The following is a 19,090-nucleotide window of genomic DNA, read 5'->3' on the forward strand; positions in this document are numbered from 1 at the left end:
TGTTTAGGAAATCTAGATTCTTTTTTATGTGGAGAAATTGATTTTTCGTCAATCTGATGAGATTTTTTTTATCATTTCTTCTCCCCCCTTTTTCCTTGATACTTAAAATTAATATTTATGTACAAGTCGAAAAATAAACATTGTTTCTTTCCTCTTCGTAGAACATATTGATGTTTTTATTAACCTTTGTTTTTCTGTCATTATTATAAAATTTCGAATACTTACTAAGAATAGATTTTCTAAGCTTATACATTTTTAATACTAATGTGTGTATGTTCCCAGTCTTATTTTGTATTGAAAAATCATAAACATTTCTGTATACGTTTCAAATAATGTTTCGAAAAACAAATCTCAAATAAAATATTTGTTTTACAAAAATATCAATATGTCACGGCCATGAATATTTTCTATTATCATTATTACTTATAAAAAAATGAAATATATTCAAATAATTTCAGCAAATTTCAATTTTTCTTATTTCCCTAATTTCTTTTCGCTATATTCGTATTAACTTGTCTGCACCAACTGATCCTCTTCATCCGAAAGTAATAGGTTGCTGTTCAACTCATTTAATGTATTTTCCATCTTCTCCTTCTGCGTTATCCACGTCGTCCCGAAGAACGAACTTTTCACTACATCCTCCTGGAATTTGTTTAACGTTTCGTTGTACGCCTCGGAGATCAGTTCCTTTGGAGTTTGTCCAGAGTTATCTTTGATGTTGAGGTCGGTGCGCGGTAGCAGCAACGTGCAAATGTTCGAGAACTGGCTGTTTTGAAGTGTCTCGACCGAACTGGCGTGCTCCGAGATAGCTCGGTGCAGGGCCGTTTTGCCATCCGTGTCCCTGAGATTTGCGTTCGCACCGTGGCGCAGCAACGTCTCGACAGTCGCAGCATGACCTTGTATAGCCGCACGGTGCAAAGATGTCGACTTGAGAGAAGGAGTAGTCGCGTCCACATCTGCGCCATGTTGCAACAGGATTTCGCATACTCGATAATGTCCGTTTCGGGCGGCGTAGTGCAACGGTGTGTAGCCAGCGGAGTCTTCTGCCCTGGCATCGTGGCCCCGCTTCAGCAACATCTCCACGCGTTCCACGTCGCCCTCCAACGCTGAAAATGCATGAGAAAAAAGTTTATCAGTCTATATTTCATCACTTTTTACATTTTTATTGAGTAAACACTGCAAAATTAGAAATAGACAAATTTATTTAGATTTACACGTTTTCAACAATGTATGTAGCGCAATACACAACTTTGTCACAACGATTTAAAATTCTATCAAAGTTCACTTTAAATGAGAAATTATGTTCTATTAGTTATTCTAGTTTCAAGCTTAATTTTGAAATAATACTAGCTTTCCTGTTAATTCGAAGACATCATGTATAATATATTTGTATACATGAATAAATATTTTATCACTTGATAAACAATTGTGTATGAAATACAAATAGAGAAACAATATAAAATGTTTTTTTTTCTCATATTGTATGTTTCCAAATCATGAATATTATATATATATATAGTAATATAATTATATAATATAATTAAATAACAATAAATAATTATATAAAATTATAATTTATGTGCCTTCCTTTTAATAATCACACATGTTTATGTAATTAATCTATTATCTGTTCAAAGAGAAATTCTTCCATCTTTTTGCGAGTTGTCTGTGTATGTACATACATTACATATATAGTAATAAGAATAAAACCTATTGAATTCTCTGTTAATACAAATCCGATATTGGAATCTATAACAAACGTTGAGCCAAGTCTGAATATATATGTCCATTCATTGATAATCTATTTTCTAATGCTTTACACATTTACCATCTCTTGCATAAATTTGAGTAAATATTCATATCGCAAATAGAAGTATCATACGTTTTCATATTTATTTACCTGCTCGCCAAAGCCCACGTTCGAACACCATCTCATCCAAAGTCTGGTGGACACTGGAGTTGGTTTGGCAGCATGCATGAGTATCATTGTGAGAGTGCGCCATTGTTTATTATATCTGCAAAAAATCATTAAGATTTTATCATATAAGTTTGACATAAGCATCTTACTATACATCTATATTTAAAAAAAAAAGATTACTTTTGTATTCTCAGGAGACAAAGATTTTTGTCGCATAAAAAATTATAAAAATTGTATAACACGAATGTATCGATATTTCTCATATATTATATTGTAAATAATTGTGTACAACGTTGAATTATAAGCTGCTCCAACTGCATCATATAAAGACTTAAGTTCAGTTTAAGACTGCTTAGGCGCGAAATTATTACTTTGTATAAATATCAAATAATAATTTATATATAAATATAAAATTCACCACTTTCGCGAATTTTAGTTCTCATGCTCTATACATTACAAATTGTAACAAAGTTCCTTATTCGCGTTACTATCATCGAATATAGCTTTTGATTTTCTTATATATAAATTAATATAACTGTTATACTATATTATATAAAATAATAATTGCTCTTTATATATTTTTATTCGATTTTACTTAACGTAAACAAGAAATATCAATCGCAATAATTCTTTAGACACATATTTGCAATAAGAAATATACGTTAATATACAAAGAGTAAACATCATCATAAACACTCTATATCAATAATAATTTTACATTTAAACTCTCTGGACCGTATTCGATCCGGACGATTTTTATCTCACACATAATACTGTACGATAAACCACCAAAAAATACAATACATATGGTGGAAGAAAGTACTACACTGCTGCTACATATGTTATGGTATATAAAGATATCATGTAAATTCTTATTTGTAACAATGTAATAATAAAATTTTATTCCCCACAAAAAGATAAACACTGCTTAAAGTCAGCGTGGAACCAACTCGGAATAATCTCTATTGCTCCGATTTGGACCGCAGCCTGGATTAATTGTACGAAACTCTCGTTTCTCAACTCTCTCACAATTAAAGCATTAAAAAAAACCCCATTTTTTCACGCAACGAGGTAAAGATATCACAAAATACAAGGTATAATACTTCGATACGGCATATAACGTGTGTCAACGTGCGTTTTGCTTTGCTCCGACCAATTTTCCAGCATATGCTGATAAATTATTATGCGCAACATACAGCACAGGAATGTTCAAGTGATTAAATTCTCCGGAATTATTACTCCCTCCCAGACAGTCTTATCACACGATCGTACAATTTTATCACGTCATTTTCAAAACTGTAAAAAGAAACTCGCGACATTGCCGAGATATGTACAAAGTGTCACATCCGATAACATACGAGAAACATTCGTGTTTATCGTTTACAGCAATGAGAATAACACATGTAAGTTTCCATTTTCATATCGAGCGAAATACATATTCTACATTTTAATGATAAGCTACATTCTTTATATACGTATCGTCCAACTTTGTAAGGTACGTATACATAATACAAGTAAAGATTAAGACTTTTGAGTTGGTCCACACAATATTACATGCTTTTAATTGTTATTGTAAAAAATTTTGTCAAAATATGCGATTAGATGCAGAAACGAATGCCAGAAATTCAAGATGTATAAATGAAAAATGTAGAGAAAAAAATAACATTACAGATCTCATTCACTAATTGCTATAGTTTGATTCATAAAGACAGATATATATGTAGATCTCGAATAAATGCGATTAAGTATATACAATATGTGTGTAATACATTAAGGCCCATTTTTTATATCATTAACATTCCCGCTGCAATGTCCAAAGTATCTCAGCCTCTCCAGTACTACAAATAACTCGATAGCCGAGCTCGGCTAGAGCATTTATGACGGAGAACGGTGTTCCTGAAATCAATTTCGCAACGTAAATTTTCTAAAAGATGCCATGAAAAAATTAATATTAATATTTAGAAATTTATAATACATTTAATTTAATTGATTATATTTTATTTAAGTAATGCTAACTTTATGTTCAAAGTTTTCATAAGTAATAATTATACTATTAATATACACAATAATGTAAATCTTCAATCTCATTTATATTAAATGAATCAAACTTTTAAAAATTATTAAATATCTTATAATTAACAAAATAATTTACGTTAATATTAGTATAATAATTATAAGATTATTTTATAGATAAAGCTGCGAAATTTAATATTTCTGATATAATTGGCTTTTTGTAAACAAAATTATCTCCATAAATTAATGCAATATTTATACAATTCATATTAAGAATTTATCATCTTGCGATTAATTTGTACTTTCATAAAATCACAAATAATTTTCTATAGTCATAATTAGGAAAGATCTGGTATTCGCTCTTCCGTGCACCATCTGCTAGCGTTTTCAAGTTTGATTTGTCATATTAACCTTTGAGCATAATTCCATTCACGACATTCGTACTACTGGGGGACAGCGGGAAGCGGCTACGTAGGGCCGACGCCTCTTTCGACGGCAGACCAAATACAGCGCAATCGGCCGCGAACGGGGACGCCCTTACACCGACGTAATAGAAAGTGTCGTCGTCCTCGTCGGCGGCGTCCTTTTTGGACGTGACGTTGGACGTGGTTGCCATTGCCACGCTAAAAGTACGTTATACCTCGTTGTGCTTTACTTCTAGAAGAAAAGCAAACGTGACGCACGTGAGTGACGATCGAAAGCCGATTTACCAGGAAAATGGTAATACACACACACACACACAATCACACTTTATACGAGAAGCAATCTCTTGAGAATATTTTTTTCTCGATTTCGAAAGTTCAGAAAGTTGCGTTTTATATGCGGCTTTTTTGTTATTTTCTCCAATTTTTCATTCATATTTTCTCAATTGAAATTCGATTTCAGAGATAAAAAGAACACCTCCACCTCTCAATTCTTGAGATCTTATTAGATTTGACATAAAGAGACATATGACTAGCTGTTCTTTTATTTTAAAAATATTTGTAGCTTCAAAATTTCTATTTTCCAATAAGGAAATATTTATACAAGAGTCTTACGCATATAAAATTAAGGTTTATGAAACATTGCCTTCAACAAAAGAATTCAAAATCTTTTTCTAAATATGGAGCACATCTTATCTTATGCAAGTTCAATTATTATTGCAGATAATATTTTTGATAAGATTTAAAAATAATATGATTAAAGCCACTTTCAGGATACATGGCGCATTTCTAATCAAATGAAATGTTGAATGAAATGTTGAAGCTGATATGATGATACAGTATCGTATCTCCAATAGAGAAAATAGATTGTTTGTAAATAATAATAACTACTTTTTATTGATTTCTTTTTATAATATTATTTTTTTAAGTATTATAAATAATTATTATCTGTCAAAATAAGAATTTCGATAGATGAAAAGATTTTCTTCTATTGGAAATGCGATTAGAGCATGTAAGCACACATATAATTATATGTACAAGTGATAGCTTGACTAGAGTACTAATAAACTTTCAATAAAAATTCATGTATGGATGTTCTGATGGACAAACTATTGTTCATAGAAGCATTAGAATACGATTGTGCATAATAAATGTTGCGACTACGCTATGCAATGTGCTCTTGAAGTTGCTTTTAAAGTTGCATTATACTAATTTTCGAACCATACCAGTTTTTACAACAGTATCAGGTTCAGGTTCTGAGAATTCTTTTCTCATAGTCCACATATACTCATTATAATCCTGCTTAATGCTAGTACTGGAAGATGCGATGACTTTGTAACCGAGTACCTCTAAAGCAGTCAATATTATGCAAGGATGTTGCAAATATACTATCGTTGAATCGTCGCAATAACCTATAGAGGTGAAGCGACTCAACTGCTCTATGTCAGCCGCTATAACATAATTGAATATTATTTGCACTTCAAGAAAACTTGATTCGTTATTACATTATTATATATCTACTTGCAATATTCTCTTAACTGTATCAAATATCATCTATAATTCTCAAAATATATCAATCTAAATGTATATTAAGTTTTAAATATTTGTATTATTACTAGCATATATAAAATGACTTTTAGTAAAATGTAATATAAAGAATTTTCAATTATGATAAGTTGCTGAACATATCGTTTAACTCTGGCATTTAAATTAAAATCAAAGGGAAAAGAGTAACATATGCATTTGTAAGAGGCCGAGTATGCAGAATTTCGTACCTTTAAGCCCTGACACATGAACCCTCCAAGGATATTTATGACTGTATGACGCTAGGTTACCACGTACTAGAATGTATGGCATAGTCAGCTAAATCAATCTGTAATATACGACATTCTATGGGTACACATGTAACATGTAATATTCACATAAACATGTTAGGTTTCTGTATCAAAATATTATAATGTTGTATATCAATCCCACGATTGGAAATTTATCAAAATTAAATGCCATAATCATTTTACAAGGTCCAGAGAGTTTAAAGAGATTATCATATTATTTGCAAACATTTTTTTCTGTATTTATTGCAATAAACAAGATGATTGCAGTATCAGTATTATATACACAAATGAAAAGGAAAAATAATATATAATAAAATAAATACTAAGAGCCAGTACCAAACAGGAAAAAATATAAGATAAACAATTTTTAATATAACGAGTAATTCAGAAATGTGTTCTCTTTCATTTTATAATATCCATTATATTAACAACTGGCTCATTTAACATGACTCGTGTTGTAACATAAATTAAGCTTTCGTTTATATAATTTTGATTTTGTAATTATTGAGTTTATCACATTGTTAGTTTATAGTCTTAAAGATCATACCATAAAACATGATTTTGAAACATGACAAAACAAACATCAAAATATATTCATGTACATTTTTTATGTCGCAATGTACAAATAAACATGACCTCCATGTTAAGTATAAACATATATATATATATATATATATATATATATAATGTGTGTGTATATATACATATACACGCATAATTTTGCACAATACATGATTAAGAATACAAATATTTTCAATTAATAATTAAAAAAATAAATGTTTAAAGTCACTTAAATATATATCATTGTAATAACAATTAAAACGAATGAAATGAGACAAAGTAAAACAAATCCAAAATATGCGTCGATAATTTACAGGAAGTAGACAAAGACAGGAGACAGGATGCAAAACTTCCGAGATACCATAATAAATCAGACATTCTTGCCTTATCGCAATCAATTGACGTCACACGGATTATCGTAATGTTATTAAGGTGGAGTCTCTTACCTAAGGAAATACGTGTCGAAAGTTCGGAAAAAAGCAATTAGTGTCTCAGCGATACGATTTAGAGCGATTCTGTGGCATGTACGTGATATCGAGATAATCTATCATGACCCACGGATTCTCCGTACTTTGACCTTTTATCCGAATTACGTACTTCTTCAGCTTGTAATTTACACTCTCGACAAAAACGTATTTTGATTTACAACACAGACCGACCACAAAAATACGCAGTACTCGGTGCTACACTTGTCGTCCATAGACTTGAGAAATGCAATAGATGTGCGTCCTTGTTGAGAAAATTGACGGGGAGAGACAACGAACGTGATTGGCTGCGCCATTTTGACGCCTCGTCCAATCGAGCGCGATGATTTAAAAAGGCGCGATAATTTAAAAACTAATCTTTCTCGACACTTGTTATTTACTAAATAATTTATGCAATTTGCATAAGTACACAATTAGATGTAATATAAAATTAGTTTTAATGTTACAATTTTATAATATTGATATATATTCACAACATATTTTTTATCCCAAAATAAAATGGAAGATATGATTTAAAAAATTCATTGATAAATAATATCAAATAAAATCAAACATGCGAAATTATTCATTTCAAGATACACGAAGTATTAATTAGCTGATAATGTAGATCACATGATTGCATAATTGTGCCATTTACCCACCACCCACTTTGAGTATTTCTTCTTCAATACTATATATTATATACATAATTAAGCTTGTGCTATTTCTTGCCACAAAAGAAAAAGAAGATATAATCATATAAACTTCCTTTTCCTCTTCCTTTTCCATGTTGAACCTAACCTAACCTCATTTAATCGATTATACATGGTTATAATATTAAGTATTTAAGATTTAGGACTTTATATGTATACATACATATATATATATAGATAGATTTAGAATGTTTATATCATATTCTCTATATATTCTATTTTCCTGCATATTAATGCAATTATTTATAAAAATACATAATTTATATATAATAGAAACAATCTTTCTATTTTAATAAGAATGTGATTTCGTGATCTATAATTTAAAAAAATACAATTTCTTTATGGATTTTCATTATTGAATTTATTATACAAATATTTATTTTTATTATTTAGTTAAAGAAAACTTATAAATTAATAATATATATTTTTATAGTATTACATAAAAGTTAACACATTTAAAAACAGAAAAATGTTTTAATTAAGAAAGAAACTTAACGACTTTTTAAAATTATTTCTTCTGTATATATATTTTTTTAATATTAAGATATTATTACCATCGCTGCTGCTTTAAATGTCGTCGAAATAGTCCACATGATCGCCAGCCTTATACTTATGTTTTTTTAATACTTCCACAAGACGATTAACTGTCTGTTCTGTAGTCAATACAGTGTTGGTTTCATGCAAGTGTTTCAATGTTTTTTTAGTGTCAGGATTGGCAATTGCTTCAACAACGTAGTGAAACATATCTGTTTTGACAGGTCCTGGCGAATAACTTAAGACGTTAACATCAGGATTTTCCAAAGCAAAGACCTGTAAGTAGTTAAAAAAGCATATTAATAATTCGTTAGAGAATGACAGAGCTGTTGCATTCTCGTGTATGAGAGAAATGCATTAATACAATACGTCATACATACCTTAAAATACATTTCTCGTGCTGCTTTTACTGAGCAATAAGAACCACAGGCAGCATTGGCTTGAATTGCATATAAAGATGTAATATTTATGACCAGTTTTTTAGTGCTATTGTCAAACAAATTCATAATCACTGCGTTTAAAACAGCAGGCAGGAAAAAATTTAAGGTGTAAAACTGTTTCCATTCATCTACATCCAACATCTCATTTAGAAATTTTGAAACATCACCAATCGTGCCTACATTATGCACTACGACCACTCGGTCAAATGCATCGCGAGTGGTTTCCTTTAGACATTCCAGTATAGTCCCTAGAATAGCAAAGAAACAAAATATTTACAAAATTGTCTTCTCAGCACATGTATTAATATAATTGATCTTAAAGCAAAAAAAAGGTACTCACTTTCAAAATCGGATTTCGTCCCTTCACCAAGATCTATACTGACAGTATGAACTGTCACTTTAGAAGGTATATTTTTCGCAGTTTCTTGTAGACCACTCAGATTCCTTGCTAACAAAACCATATGCGAGCCTTCTTGTAATAGCGATCCGAATGTTATTGCGATTTGACGACCAATACCACGAGAAGCACCAGTTAGCACCAGGAAAACCTTTCCAGATAGTGCTTCAATCGACATGGTGTCTTATATTACAAGTTATAATTATCTTTTGACTTAGTAAACTCTATTGATGGTTGATTTGCTTGTGATTCTTCCGTGATATCTTGTTGTTGCTCAGCTTCCGTGGTTGCTTGTAACACGTCTGCCTTCAACAGATGAATTAACTCGCTGGCTGTTAAAGCCTGTACATGAAAAATATAAACAGTTATTAGTTGTTATTAGTATAAGATGATAAAATGTAAATTCAAAGATAAAATTCTCTTAGTGAAATAATTTTACAACTTATTTTTTAGAAAGAATTTAATAGGAAATTATTTAATTTATTATTCAAATTTACTCGCCTGCAAATGTGGGGCTATATGTCTTATCAGAGGATTCGATGCCAACTCAGCTTCTTCCTCAGACTGCGGATTATTTCCAGAAGTGATTAAGCGTGCAATACAATCCTCTTTTGCTACTGACAACGATGTTACAAGGTCCTTTTTTGTTGTACCTCCTTGAAGAACTTTCAATCTAGAATCTGTTATATTTATTTATCAGAAAAAGCGTTGAAAATCATAAAAATCAATCGTGAATAAATGCTATATATAGTTTTCTTTGGACAAATTGTCTCGCTTATCTCTGACGTTATTCTACTAAAAAATTTATCTGTCTTTTCTTTCTTCTCTTATCTTATTTCTCTTATCTTATTTCTTTTTTCCAGATTGCGCGAAATTTAAAAAAAATTATAGTGACTACAAATTTCTTTCTATGTTGTTTCAAAATAAGATAATCATATATTTTTCAAGATTTCGATAGAGATGAGGAACGAGAAATTGCGAGAAAGGAAAGATTTTTGGAACATGAACCACGCCTATTTTATGCGTCATTTGAGACGAAGGATGTGTCTTACATAATTTCTGAAGATACTGCTCAGAGTCGGACAATCGTTGATGATCCTTGTCCAGGAAAGAGTCCTCGAAACGATCGTTTGGCGTGTCGTCGTTAACAGACGGTTGAACAGCTGATCCACACCAAGGATCATTAGTGTCAGTCTTCATTTTAGGCCGCGCCTTGTTTTTATACGTTTCTCACTGTATCCTTGACAAATTTACGTATGCACTCTCCTTTTTCCTGCCTCTGGCAAGCCGTACCAATCGATATGCAACGAATAATTTGACGATGAAAACTTACTGATCGTTACTTTGCCTGTATTTACGCAACCTGACGCAACGGGACTAATAAACACTAATAAAAACATGGACTTATTGATACCAAGAGTGAACGAACAATGCTGTTCCAGTGTTGTAAATTTACAATGGATATTTAATCAATTTCTATATTATTAAAGTGAAAACAAAGATAGAATATGCATATTTTCTGACAAATTAAACAAATTACATGTGAAACTGCTTATAATTTGTATTTTTAAATTAAATAAATTATTTTTCAGGAGTTATTGCAGCATACAAAAATTTGAAGAAATTATATTAGCTAAATATATTAAAGATATATAAAAACTATGGTAATAATTTTTATATCTTTTAATGGTAAAAGACTTTTAATGCCACATGCACATCCTTATGAAATTAAGATATATATTTTTTTTATTTCCATAATACCTTACAAAAAGATTTCTGTATGCAAATGTAAAGAGAAAAGATTGTTACACACACATTTGTAGGTGAATTTCTTTTTATTTCTGTCTTGCATTGATAACAGATCACATTGATGAATACAGACAAGTAGTAGATTATATTACAGTAAAGAAGAAATATTTTTGCACAAGCGACATTTTTTTCACAACGACATTCGCAATATATACGATTTCTTTTTCTCAATACACATATATAACGTATATAATTAGCTTGATACATTTCTCAAGCTATAATGTATACAAAAAATAAATAAACTGATATATTACTTTATTCACATAATTCACACACAATCAGAGCGCAATATACTTATATATTTAATAATAAATTATATAACTATTGATTTATTTTAATTCCAGTATTAAAAATAAAAATAATATAATAAATTAACATAATACACTTTTTGGTTTATTATTGTAATTGGCTGATAAAATAGAATAAATATATCTTAAGCAATATTTGGAATGCTCTTGTTGGTACATGCTGAAGATTAGCAGAGATTAATGATAGATATTGACTAATTCTCAGCTCTCCTTATAAATATTCTATTATAATCAATTTCTATGAGATGTGACAAATATTTAATTAACATGTGCACCATCATCTATTACGCATAATATACATGTGCACTTGTACAAATGCACTCAACAATGTACAACATATGAGAATATAACAGTATATTTCTTTGTATATATATAGTCACGTTTATTGCTATATTCAATAATTAAAAGTGAAATACCAACATCTCTATTCATCTTTTTATGGACAAAAGTCAAGCTGTCACACTCTTATAAACAATTATTTCTCAACTGCAAACTAGAACAGTATTTCCCAACATTTTTAAAAATATATAACTCTCTTATTAACATATATACGATATATTATTAACATGTAAAAAAATTGAAAATACTAATATAATTCCTCTAGGAGAAATCTTGCTTTTATAAGTTTTATTTTCTCACAGATTAATATTTTTTTTTTTACTTTATTTTCTAGTATTATTTGAAACGAAACAAAATATTTATTGTTTTATATGTATATGTATATACAATTTGAAAAAAAATTACTTAATTTAATAAATAAACTTTTATAATATAACAAAACATAAAACTTTAGGAATATTTTATAAAAATTAAAATTTCTAATTTTTTATCTATATATTGAAATTATATATATAAAAAAACATAACAAAAATAAAAAATATTTGTTAAATACTTTAAGTACAGTTATATGCATATACTTGCTTAATATATATGAAATAAACTACATTAATTATACATATATTTAATATATTAAGAGTGTCAATAATTATTGCATTAATAAACTATTGCTTTAATAAATATACTCTCGTATAATATAAGTAATTTTCTTATTTCTCTAACAATGCTCTAACAAAGTTGCAAATTTGTCACAATACTCTGAGTGGGAAGCACTGTTCTAGAATCACAATCAGTGTACATTCAAGATATTGTTCTGTTTCTGAAAAATATCTCTGTGCTGGAATAAATATATTTATATATATTATATATATAATATACGCACTATAGGAATGCATTTAGCTATTTACTTATAGCTGCTTTTATCGCAATTCTATATCTTGCGCTAATTGGTTGGTTATAGAAATCTTTCTCTCAATGATATAATTAAGATTATAAAGTTAAAGAAATCATTTTCTAAACCTTGAATATTGGTAATAAACAACTGTCTTTATGGTAGCTTTTATACATATGTACACACATATAATATATATATGTATAAAAGTACTTGTACAATTTCTCTGATTTAGATTTCTTACTGATTTAATTATGTATTGAAAATTTATACTAATTGTAAATCATAAAGAAGAAATGCACCTGACATTAAAAATAGACCATCCTTATATTTTAAAATCGGGTACTGTATATGTTATTTCGAATATTTCCATCCTTTTTACATATTTTCACATAGTAACTATACAATTGTACATTATTATGCATCAATCAAATATTCGTTCAACTTGGTAAATTCTTATACTTCCAAGCTTGCAAATTAATTCCCGTCAAGTCCGTGTAAAGGTATAAAATAAAGCAACTTATCCCTTTGTAAATTTTATAGAATTAGTAAAAATAAAGTTATATAAATTGAGATTACAGTAAACAGTTATTAGACACTGAAAATACTATATGTAAATTACTGCAATAATAATTTCTAGAACTGTAATAATGACTGTTTAAATATCATTTATGCATTTGTATTTCAAAATATGAATACGTTTTCAGATACACATCACAATGCAAGCTGGCATCATTTATTTTCTACCTTCTATTATGCGAACTTATTGTGACACAGAGAATCTAGATGTGTCTTTGCGTATATATAAACATTTCTTTCACTAAATTATTTCTACATAAATTACTACAATTTAAGGATACATTTGTTTGGGATAATGTCGCTTCAGCCCGAGTGCGCTAAACTTAAAACAAATCAGCGCTCAATAAAGCGCCTGCATTTTTTCTATGCTTCTAAAGTTATCGCATTCCAAAATGAAATAACACTTCTTATTCTAGGCCGCCTTCTTCTTCTAATTTTGATAAGAATTTCGGAACTCTGTAATTTGGTTCTACTTGACGTGCCATATCTATCAGGCAGAGCAATTTCTTAATACCGATGAATACCCTAAAATAAAAAAATGAATATTAAATTAATTTTGCAACTTTATGATGAGGTATTTGATCAAATATATTTATTTCTAACATATATATATATATATTAGAAATAAATAAATATATATATTAGTATATAAATAAATATATATATATTAGTTAATACCACATATGTTTCGATAAAGTTATTGAAATGTATAATGATAATATTTACCGTTTTCCTTGAAGCTTTGCATGTAAGGAAGCCATTTCGTGTTTTGAAAAAAGATCAACTTCTTCCAATACATTTAACAAATGATCAGGGGTTGACAAATTAGGCACATGAAGAACGGTATTAAATGCCGAGAGTATCTCGAGATCATCTAAAACTTGTCTGCAAGAAAAAATATATTGTCCAGAAAATAACGTGTTAAGTAATTTTTTTTGTTTGAATGTAGAAAAAAATCCTTATTCTACCTGCGACTAGAAGTGCATAGAATTAATAGTTTACGGCCAGGTGGCGGCGGCTTCTTTAACAGCACCAAAAGTGCTTGCAATGTCAGATTAGAGTATCTTGGTCCAATTGGGCCGTAATCTAGCAGACGTTCTATATTATCAACTAAAATACAGCTGAGCTGCGAACGATATGCATCATCGAATACCTAAAATGTATAAATGCGTAAATGATAAGAGATTGTTCTAAATTTTATACATATTTTATATTAATAATAATTTAATAATTTATTTTACTATATATAATAAAAGAAGAATTTTGAATATTGACCGTAAGAAGAATTTGAAATATTTGTAAATAATGTAAGTTGTACATTACCTTCCGTATAGAAAGACATTTTGCGGATTCAACAAAACCGACCATGTCATCGGGTGTACAAACTTTAACGAATGGAAAGTCTGAATCCTTGGCAATTTGTGCGGCAAGCGCTGTTTTTCCGCTATTAGGTGGTCCTTCCAAGAGAACAGACACAAGACCAGATCCCTCAGTCGCTCGAGCTTGTTGAATGCATAAACTGCCATCGGCACGGATTTCAGCCACTGGTCTTCCCCAATTGATAATTCCACGTATTAATAATTGACTCAATATTTCCTGGCTTGTACCGAATGCCTAAAAGATACATAAACATATCCTTAGTGATTATTATATAGAAATACTTAGAGATATTTAATTATCTTTCAAATTGATTAATACAATAATCACGCGTAAAATAAAAGCAAGTTTCATTTTTTTTATTTTAAAAAAAATAATATTAAAATATTTATCAATTATAGAAACTGTATTTAACCAGTGGAAACTACAAAATTGAATATAAAGTACAAATTAAAATATAGAATTGAATATCTTTGCATATGACTTACCGGTTTAACATCATGCTCAAGTGCATGGAAAAAGTCGCCTCTAGAAACCATAAGCTTCTCCATCGCGGATGGATCAACCTCTACTTTGCTGGAAGCTTTTATTAACCGATTCATAGCAGTACTCTGTGCAGCTCTGACTAGACCCTCTAATTCTGCACCGCTAAAATTCTTAGTTTGAGTCGCCAATTCTTTCAAATCTACATCAGGCGCTATCTTTTTATAATCTCTCATTCGAGCTGTATGAATATTAAGGATCTGGTGTCGTCCATGTTCATCTGGCAAGCTAATCTCCATTTGCAGCTTTAAGTATAGAAAATCGAGATTTATTTAGAGTGCAAAATAACAGTGAATATTATTATATTAAAATAATTATGTGAACAAACGAATTAAGAATAAGCTAGAATACGAAAATAAATTCACTTAAAATATTTCTCATCGTTTTATAAACAAATCGAATAAAATATTCCATTCGTATGACGTATATTTCTTTCAAATTTTAATAATGAAAATTTCTAATTAAATTCTCAATATATATTCAGTTTAACAATTTATTATTAAGAAACCTAGTTTCACCTCCAATCTGCCAGGTCGTAACAAAGCTTCGTCGATCATGTCTCTTCTATTGGTCATACCAATAACGAGAATATTATTTAACTGTTCAACACCATCAATCTTTGCGAGCAGCTGATTAACTACTGTGTCATGAACTCCTGTATTTCCAGCAACACTACCTCGGGATTTACAGATAGCATCTATCTCATCAAATATGATTATGTGAAGTCCACTATTTGGTCCAAGCTAAAAATATATAAAATTTTTTAAATAAAATATGTAGCAAAGATTAGTTTGATTTTTTAGAAAGAAAGCGAGGAAATTTAAATCTCTAAGTATATCTTTAAACATTGATATTTGTAATAAAATACACTTTCTGTAAAATTCTCTGTCAGCAATAAAACTAGTTTAATTTTTATTTAGATCTTCCACAGCCAATTAACAATAAGTATTTTATCCCACAAATATAATAATCCTTTAAAGATTCATATTAGTTTAAATATTCTAATTAAATATGTTCATGTAGATTTTTTTATTATTTACCCTCTTTTCTTCATCTTCTGCATCAGCAAACAATCTTCTGATGTTAGCTTCACTTTCTCCAACATATTTATCCAAAATTTGTGGGCCATTTACAATCTTTGGCTCTCTTGCATTTAACATTGTACCTATTTGCCGAGCCATTAATGTTTTTCCTGTACCAGGTGGTCCATATAGCAAAATTCCTTTTACATGCTTGCAACCCAATTGAGTGACAATCTCCGTTGGAAAAACGCGAGATGCAAATGCTCTTCTGAAAATGGCACTAAATTCCTTATCCAAACCACCAATACCCATTTTCTGAAAGTCCCAATCTGGATTAATAATAGTCTGGCGAACAGCTCTTCCTTTAGCTTGTCCGACGAGGTTTAGACTTGAGTTTTCTGCTTTCTCAAATTGTATTATGGTATCACCTAAGCAGCGACCCATCTTGGTCTTTTTGGGCACTGTGCTTTGGCCTGAACTGATGGCCGATAAATCAGCAGCTTCCATAGTTTTGACAACTAAACCAAGCAATTTCTTATCTTTAAACTGAAATGCCAGCTGCTGACCCACGGTGAATGCCTGGCCTGAAAACTGTAGCAGAAACTCCTTAGCCATTTCATCTGTATTATATGGCTCCAATGTGACCCTGAAAGAATATATATAGCAGTGCTGGGTAGTATCTAGATACAGTATCTAGATACAGTATCTAGATACATTTTGTGTATCTGAGTCTGTATCTGAGATATATTCGAATTGAAGTATCTATATCTGTATCTAGATACAAAACATGGTATCTTGCTTTTTTCAGATACATTTGCAGATATATTGTCACAATTTTTTTTAATAGCCCAATTCTTTAAATTTTTAAAAGATCAAGACTACAAGTTATTAACATATCGTCATCAACACCGGTTAAGCGATTATTAAGCATTGGTCAAATTTTAATACCATGGTCAAATAGTTTGAGTGATGATATCTTTGAGGCATTTTTCACGTGTTAAGACTGAGGAATAAAGTCATAATATGAACAAAAATATTAATAAAGATAAAAGAATTATTCAGTACATTTTGTACATATTACCATTATTATGATAAAATATAAATTTAAAAGTATCTGCTATATATCTGAGATACTTTTAAAGTATCTGAGTCTATATACATTTAGTATCTGTATCTATATACATTTTACTTTGTGTATCTGTATCTGTATTGAGATATATTTTAAATGTATCTTACCTATCACTGTATATATATATAATTACAATATTAATATGACCAAAAAAAGAGTCTTTAACATATTTGAAAAAAATGCCCTCTAATAGCAGATTTATTCATGACTTTCAGCTATTTAAACCCATATACATATATACATATATATATATATATATATATATATATGGATACACACACACACATATATGTATGTATGTGTATAGTAATATAAGAATTTTATCACAAATTTTTCTATTGTAAAAATTCCTAATATATATTGTAATGTAAGCCATTTAATAAGCATACGTTTTTTTCGCCAAGAAGTCAGCTTCCAATACAATGTTGCACAAACATTCAGTGTTAGAAGTAGGGTCAAAATGATATGGTCGAACCTCAATCTCTTGATTGAGAGACAATGTTGCCCATTTTCGTTGAGGCAAACTAAAGCCAACTGTACAACGTGGTACCTCATGATGCGGTCTCACAGTAAACACAAAATGATAATTTGGTGCTGTAGTTACTTCAATATGCCTGCAATAAATAAAATAAATGTAAATCAATAAAGAGAGAGAATACCAACAATAGGTTCTCATATAAATTTGAATAATTTAGAATAAGAATAAAATTGTTAATATTTTAAATTATTATTGATTGTTAAATTAAATTATTTATATATATATATTATTAAATGTAAAATATATAAATAGATGATGTAATATAAATATACATTAAGAGATATGAATTAAACCAATGTAAATACATGATGTTGAATTCTATTAGACTTTGACAGGTCAATTAAAATCACAAATAAATTCTCACCTGACATCATCAGGAAAATCATCAGGATTAATAATTGCACAGTTGGAGAGACTGAGCTCATCTGTAGGACATCTCACTGCTTTCATCCGCTGAAAGGGGAACAAAATTCAGTCTTCTAAGAGAGTTTTATGCGAAAAAGTTTAATATGAGAAAGGGAGTATTGATGAGATTTTCATATGAGGGAAGGAACAGAAGAAACAGAGGGCTGATCGAGAGACCGTCAAGAAAACATTTTCTCTCTCTCTCTCTCGTCGTACAAAAATTCACGAGCATGTTTGCGACGAACAAAACATCTTCGATACGAAGTTAAGAATTCGTCCTCGCGCTTGTACTCACCATCATGAATATTTCTTCGTCAAAATTCAACAGATCACAATCATGCACCGATGTAATTGAGTCTTCTGCCTCCTGCACCTCCGATATTGATGTGGTGAGGCTAGCCACGGTCATGCGCGAGACGAGGGAAGAGTGGTCTCGTCCACGTACAAGGCGTATTGCGCTTCTAATAAATTTCTTCCTGAAAATTATTCGTCCTTGCCATATTAGAAAAAATCACATGCATATATTTTTTTATACGGAAAATCGCAATTTCAGCGTCCCGAATTCGCTCTTTTCGCTGCAAGACACATGCATGATCATGATCTCGCAACTGTCAATAAAGTAAATTGTATGTGTGTGTGTATACATACATACATATATGAGATATATATATTCAAAGCGTGTTTCTGTCATGCGTTGCATTTGCGCGATGACGTCACGCTAACCATGATGTAATAACATCCATGACGTTTCGAATAATTGATTGCGCGCGCAATTCAAACATCAAAATGTGCAAATATATAAGACACTGTTGATCCGGTAATTAATTATTAATTATTTAATTAATTGTGAGCCTC

At 30.0% G+C, this 19,090-nt stretch overlaps 5 protein-coding genes across 7 annotated transcripts; all 5 read right to left on the reverse strand.

Annotated features, from left to right (window-relative positions):
* Positions 1-52: 52 nt before the first annotated feature.
* LOC114929902 (uncharacterized) lies at positions 53-7,259 on the reverse strand. Of its 3 annotated transcripts, none has more exons than XM_029301612.2 (3): positions 7,196-7,259; positions 1,901-2,015; positions 53-1,106 (listed from the first exon to the last, which is right to left on the reverse strand). In XM_029301612.2, exons 2-3 carry the CDS (start codon positions 2,001-2,003, stop codon positions 508-510), a joined length of 702 nt encoding a protein of 233 aa, XP_029157445.1. In that variant the 5' UTR covers positions 2,004-2,015; positions 7,196-7,259; the 3' UTR covers positions 53-507. The 3 variants fall into 3 exon arrangements, with proteins under 3 accessions (XP_029157445.1, XP_029157446.1, XP_085345754.1); XM_029301613.2 differs by lacking the exon at positions 7,196-7,259 and adding an exon at positions 6,129-6,171; XM_085489628.1 differs by lacking the exon at positions 7,196-7,259 and adding an exon at positions 4,343-4,407.
* On the reverse strand, positions 5,557-7,261 carry LOC146719676 (uncharacterized). The gene is made up of 3 exons (XM_085489716.1): positions 7,196-7,261; positions 6,129-6,226; positions 5,557-5,804 (listed from the first exon to the last, which is right to left on the reverse strand). The coding sequence occupies exons 2-3, from the start codon at positions 6,208-6,210 to the stop codon at positions 5,557-5,559; spliced, it is 330 nt and encodes a 109-aa protein (XP_085345842.1). The 5' UTR covers positions 6,211-6,226; positions 7,196-7,261.
* A 391-nt stretch (positions 7,262-7,652) lies between these two features.
* Sptr (Sepiapterin reductase) lies at positions 7,653-9,475 on the reverse strand. Its single transcript, XM_029301588.2, has 3 exons — positions 9,241-9,475; positions 8,841-9,148; positions 7,653-8,736 (listed from the first exon to the last, which is right to left on the reverse strand). Exons 1-3 carry the CDS (start codon positions 9,473-9,475, stop codon positions 8,494-8,496), a joined length of 786 nt encoding a protein of 261 aa, XP_029157421.1. The 3' UTR covers positions 7,653-8,493.
* An 11-nt stretch (positions 9,476-9,486) lies between these two features.
* LOC114929884 (uncharacterized) lies at positions 9,487-10,706 on the reverse strand. The gene is made up of 3 exons (XM_029301589.2): positions 10,350-10,706; positions 9,799-9,977; positions 9,487-9,639 (listed from the first exon to the last, which is right to left on the reverse strand). Exons 1-3 carry the CDS (start codon positions 10,495-10,497, stop codon positions 9,487-9,489), a joined length of 480 nt encoding a protein of 159 aa, XP_029157422.1. The 5' UTR covers positions 10,498-10,706.
* Positions 10,707-11,113: 407 nt separating this feature from the next.
* On the reverse strand, positions 11,114-18,858 carry LOC114929924 (vesicle-fusing ATPase 1). The gene is made up of 10 exons (XM_029301640.2): positions 18,531-18,858; positions 18,195-18,283; positions 17,682-17,906; positions 16,182-16,809; positions 15,660-15,884; positions 15,087-15,386; positions 14,545-14,835; positions 14,190-14,374; positions 13,948-14,106; positions 11,114-13,746 (listed from the first exon to the last, which is right to left on the reverse strand). The coding sequence occupies exons 1-10, from the start codon at positions 18,642-18,644 to the stop codon at positions 13,629-13,631; spliced, it is 2,334 nt and encodes a 777-aa protein (XP_029157473.1). The 5' UTR covers positions 18,645-18,858; the 3' UTR covers positions 11,114-13,628.
* Positions 18,859-19,090: the final 232 nt, after the last annotated feature.

Source organism: Nylanderia fulva, unplaced genomic scaffold, assembly GCF_048542155.1.
Source record: "Nylanderia fulva isolate GAGA-0341 unplaced genomic scaffold, ASM4854215v1 Scaffold9, whole genome shotgun sequence".
NCBI classification, from domain to species: Eukaryota; Metazoa; Arthropoda; class Insecta; order Hymenoptera; family Formicidae; genus Nylanderia; species Nylanderia fulva.

Excerpts from the sequence above, each read along its gene's own strand:
- Sptr (XM_029301588.2), bottom strand. The coding sequence starts at position 9,475 with ATGTCGATTGAAGCACTATCTGGAAAGGTTTTCCTGGTGCTAACTGGT. Across the intron at positions 9,149-9,240 it reads GACGAAATCCGATTTTGAAA|GGACTATACTGGAATGTCTA; the intron begins GTGAGTACCTTT and ends TTGCTATTCTAG. Across the intron at positions 8,737-8,840 it reads CACGAGAAATGTATTTTAAG|GTCTTTGCTTTGGAAAATCC; the intron begins GTATGTATGACG and ends AACTACTTACAG.
- LOC114929902 (XM_029301612.2), bottom strand. The coding sequence starts at position 2,003 with ATGGCGCACTCTCACAATGATACTCATGCATGCTGCCAAACCAACTCC. Across the intron at positions 1,107-1,900 it reads ACGTGGGCTTTGGCGAGCAG|CGTTGGAGGGCGACGTGGAA; the intron begins GTAAATAAATAT and ends ATGCATTTTCAG.
- LOC114929924 (XM_029301640.2), bottom strand. The coding sequence starts at position 18,644 with ATGACCGTGGCTAGCCTCACCACATCAATATCGGAGGTGCAGGAGGCA. Across the intron at positions 16,810-17,681 it reads GACTTCTTGGCGAAAAAAAC|GGTCACATTGGAGCCATATA; the intron begins GTATGCTTATTA and ends ATATTCTTTCAG. Across the intron at positions 15,885-16,181 it reads CAGAAGATGAAGAAAAGAGG|CTTGGACCAAATAGTGGACT; the intron begins GTAAATAATAAA and ends ATATATTTTTAG.
- LOC114929884 (XM_029301589.2), bottom strand. The coding sequence starts at position 10,497 with ATGAAGACTGACACTAATGATCCTTGGTGTGGATCAGCTGTTCAACCG. Across the intron at positions 9,978-10,349 it reads GCAGTATCTTCAGAAATTAT|ATTCTAGATTGAAAGTTCTT; the intron begins GTAAGACACATC and ends TAAATATAACAG. Across the intron at positions 9,640-9,798 it reads ATATAGCCCCACATTTGCAG|GCTTTAACAGCCAGCGAGTT; the intron begins GCGAGTAAATTT and ends TTTCATGTACAG.
- LOC146719676 (XM_085489716.1), bottom strand. The coding sequence starts at position 6,210 with ATGCCATACATTCTAGTACGTGGTAACCTAGCGTCATACAGTCATAAA. Across the intron at positions 5,805-6,128 it reads TCATGTGTCAGGGCTTAAAG|CGGCTGACATAGAGCAGTTG; the intron begins GTACGAAATTCT and ends ATTATGTTATAG.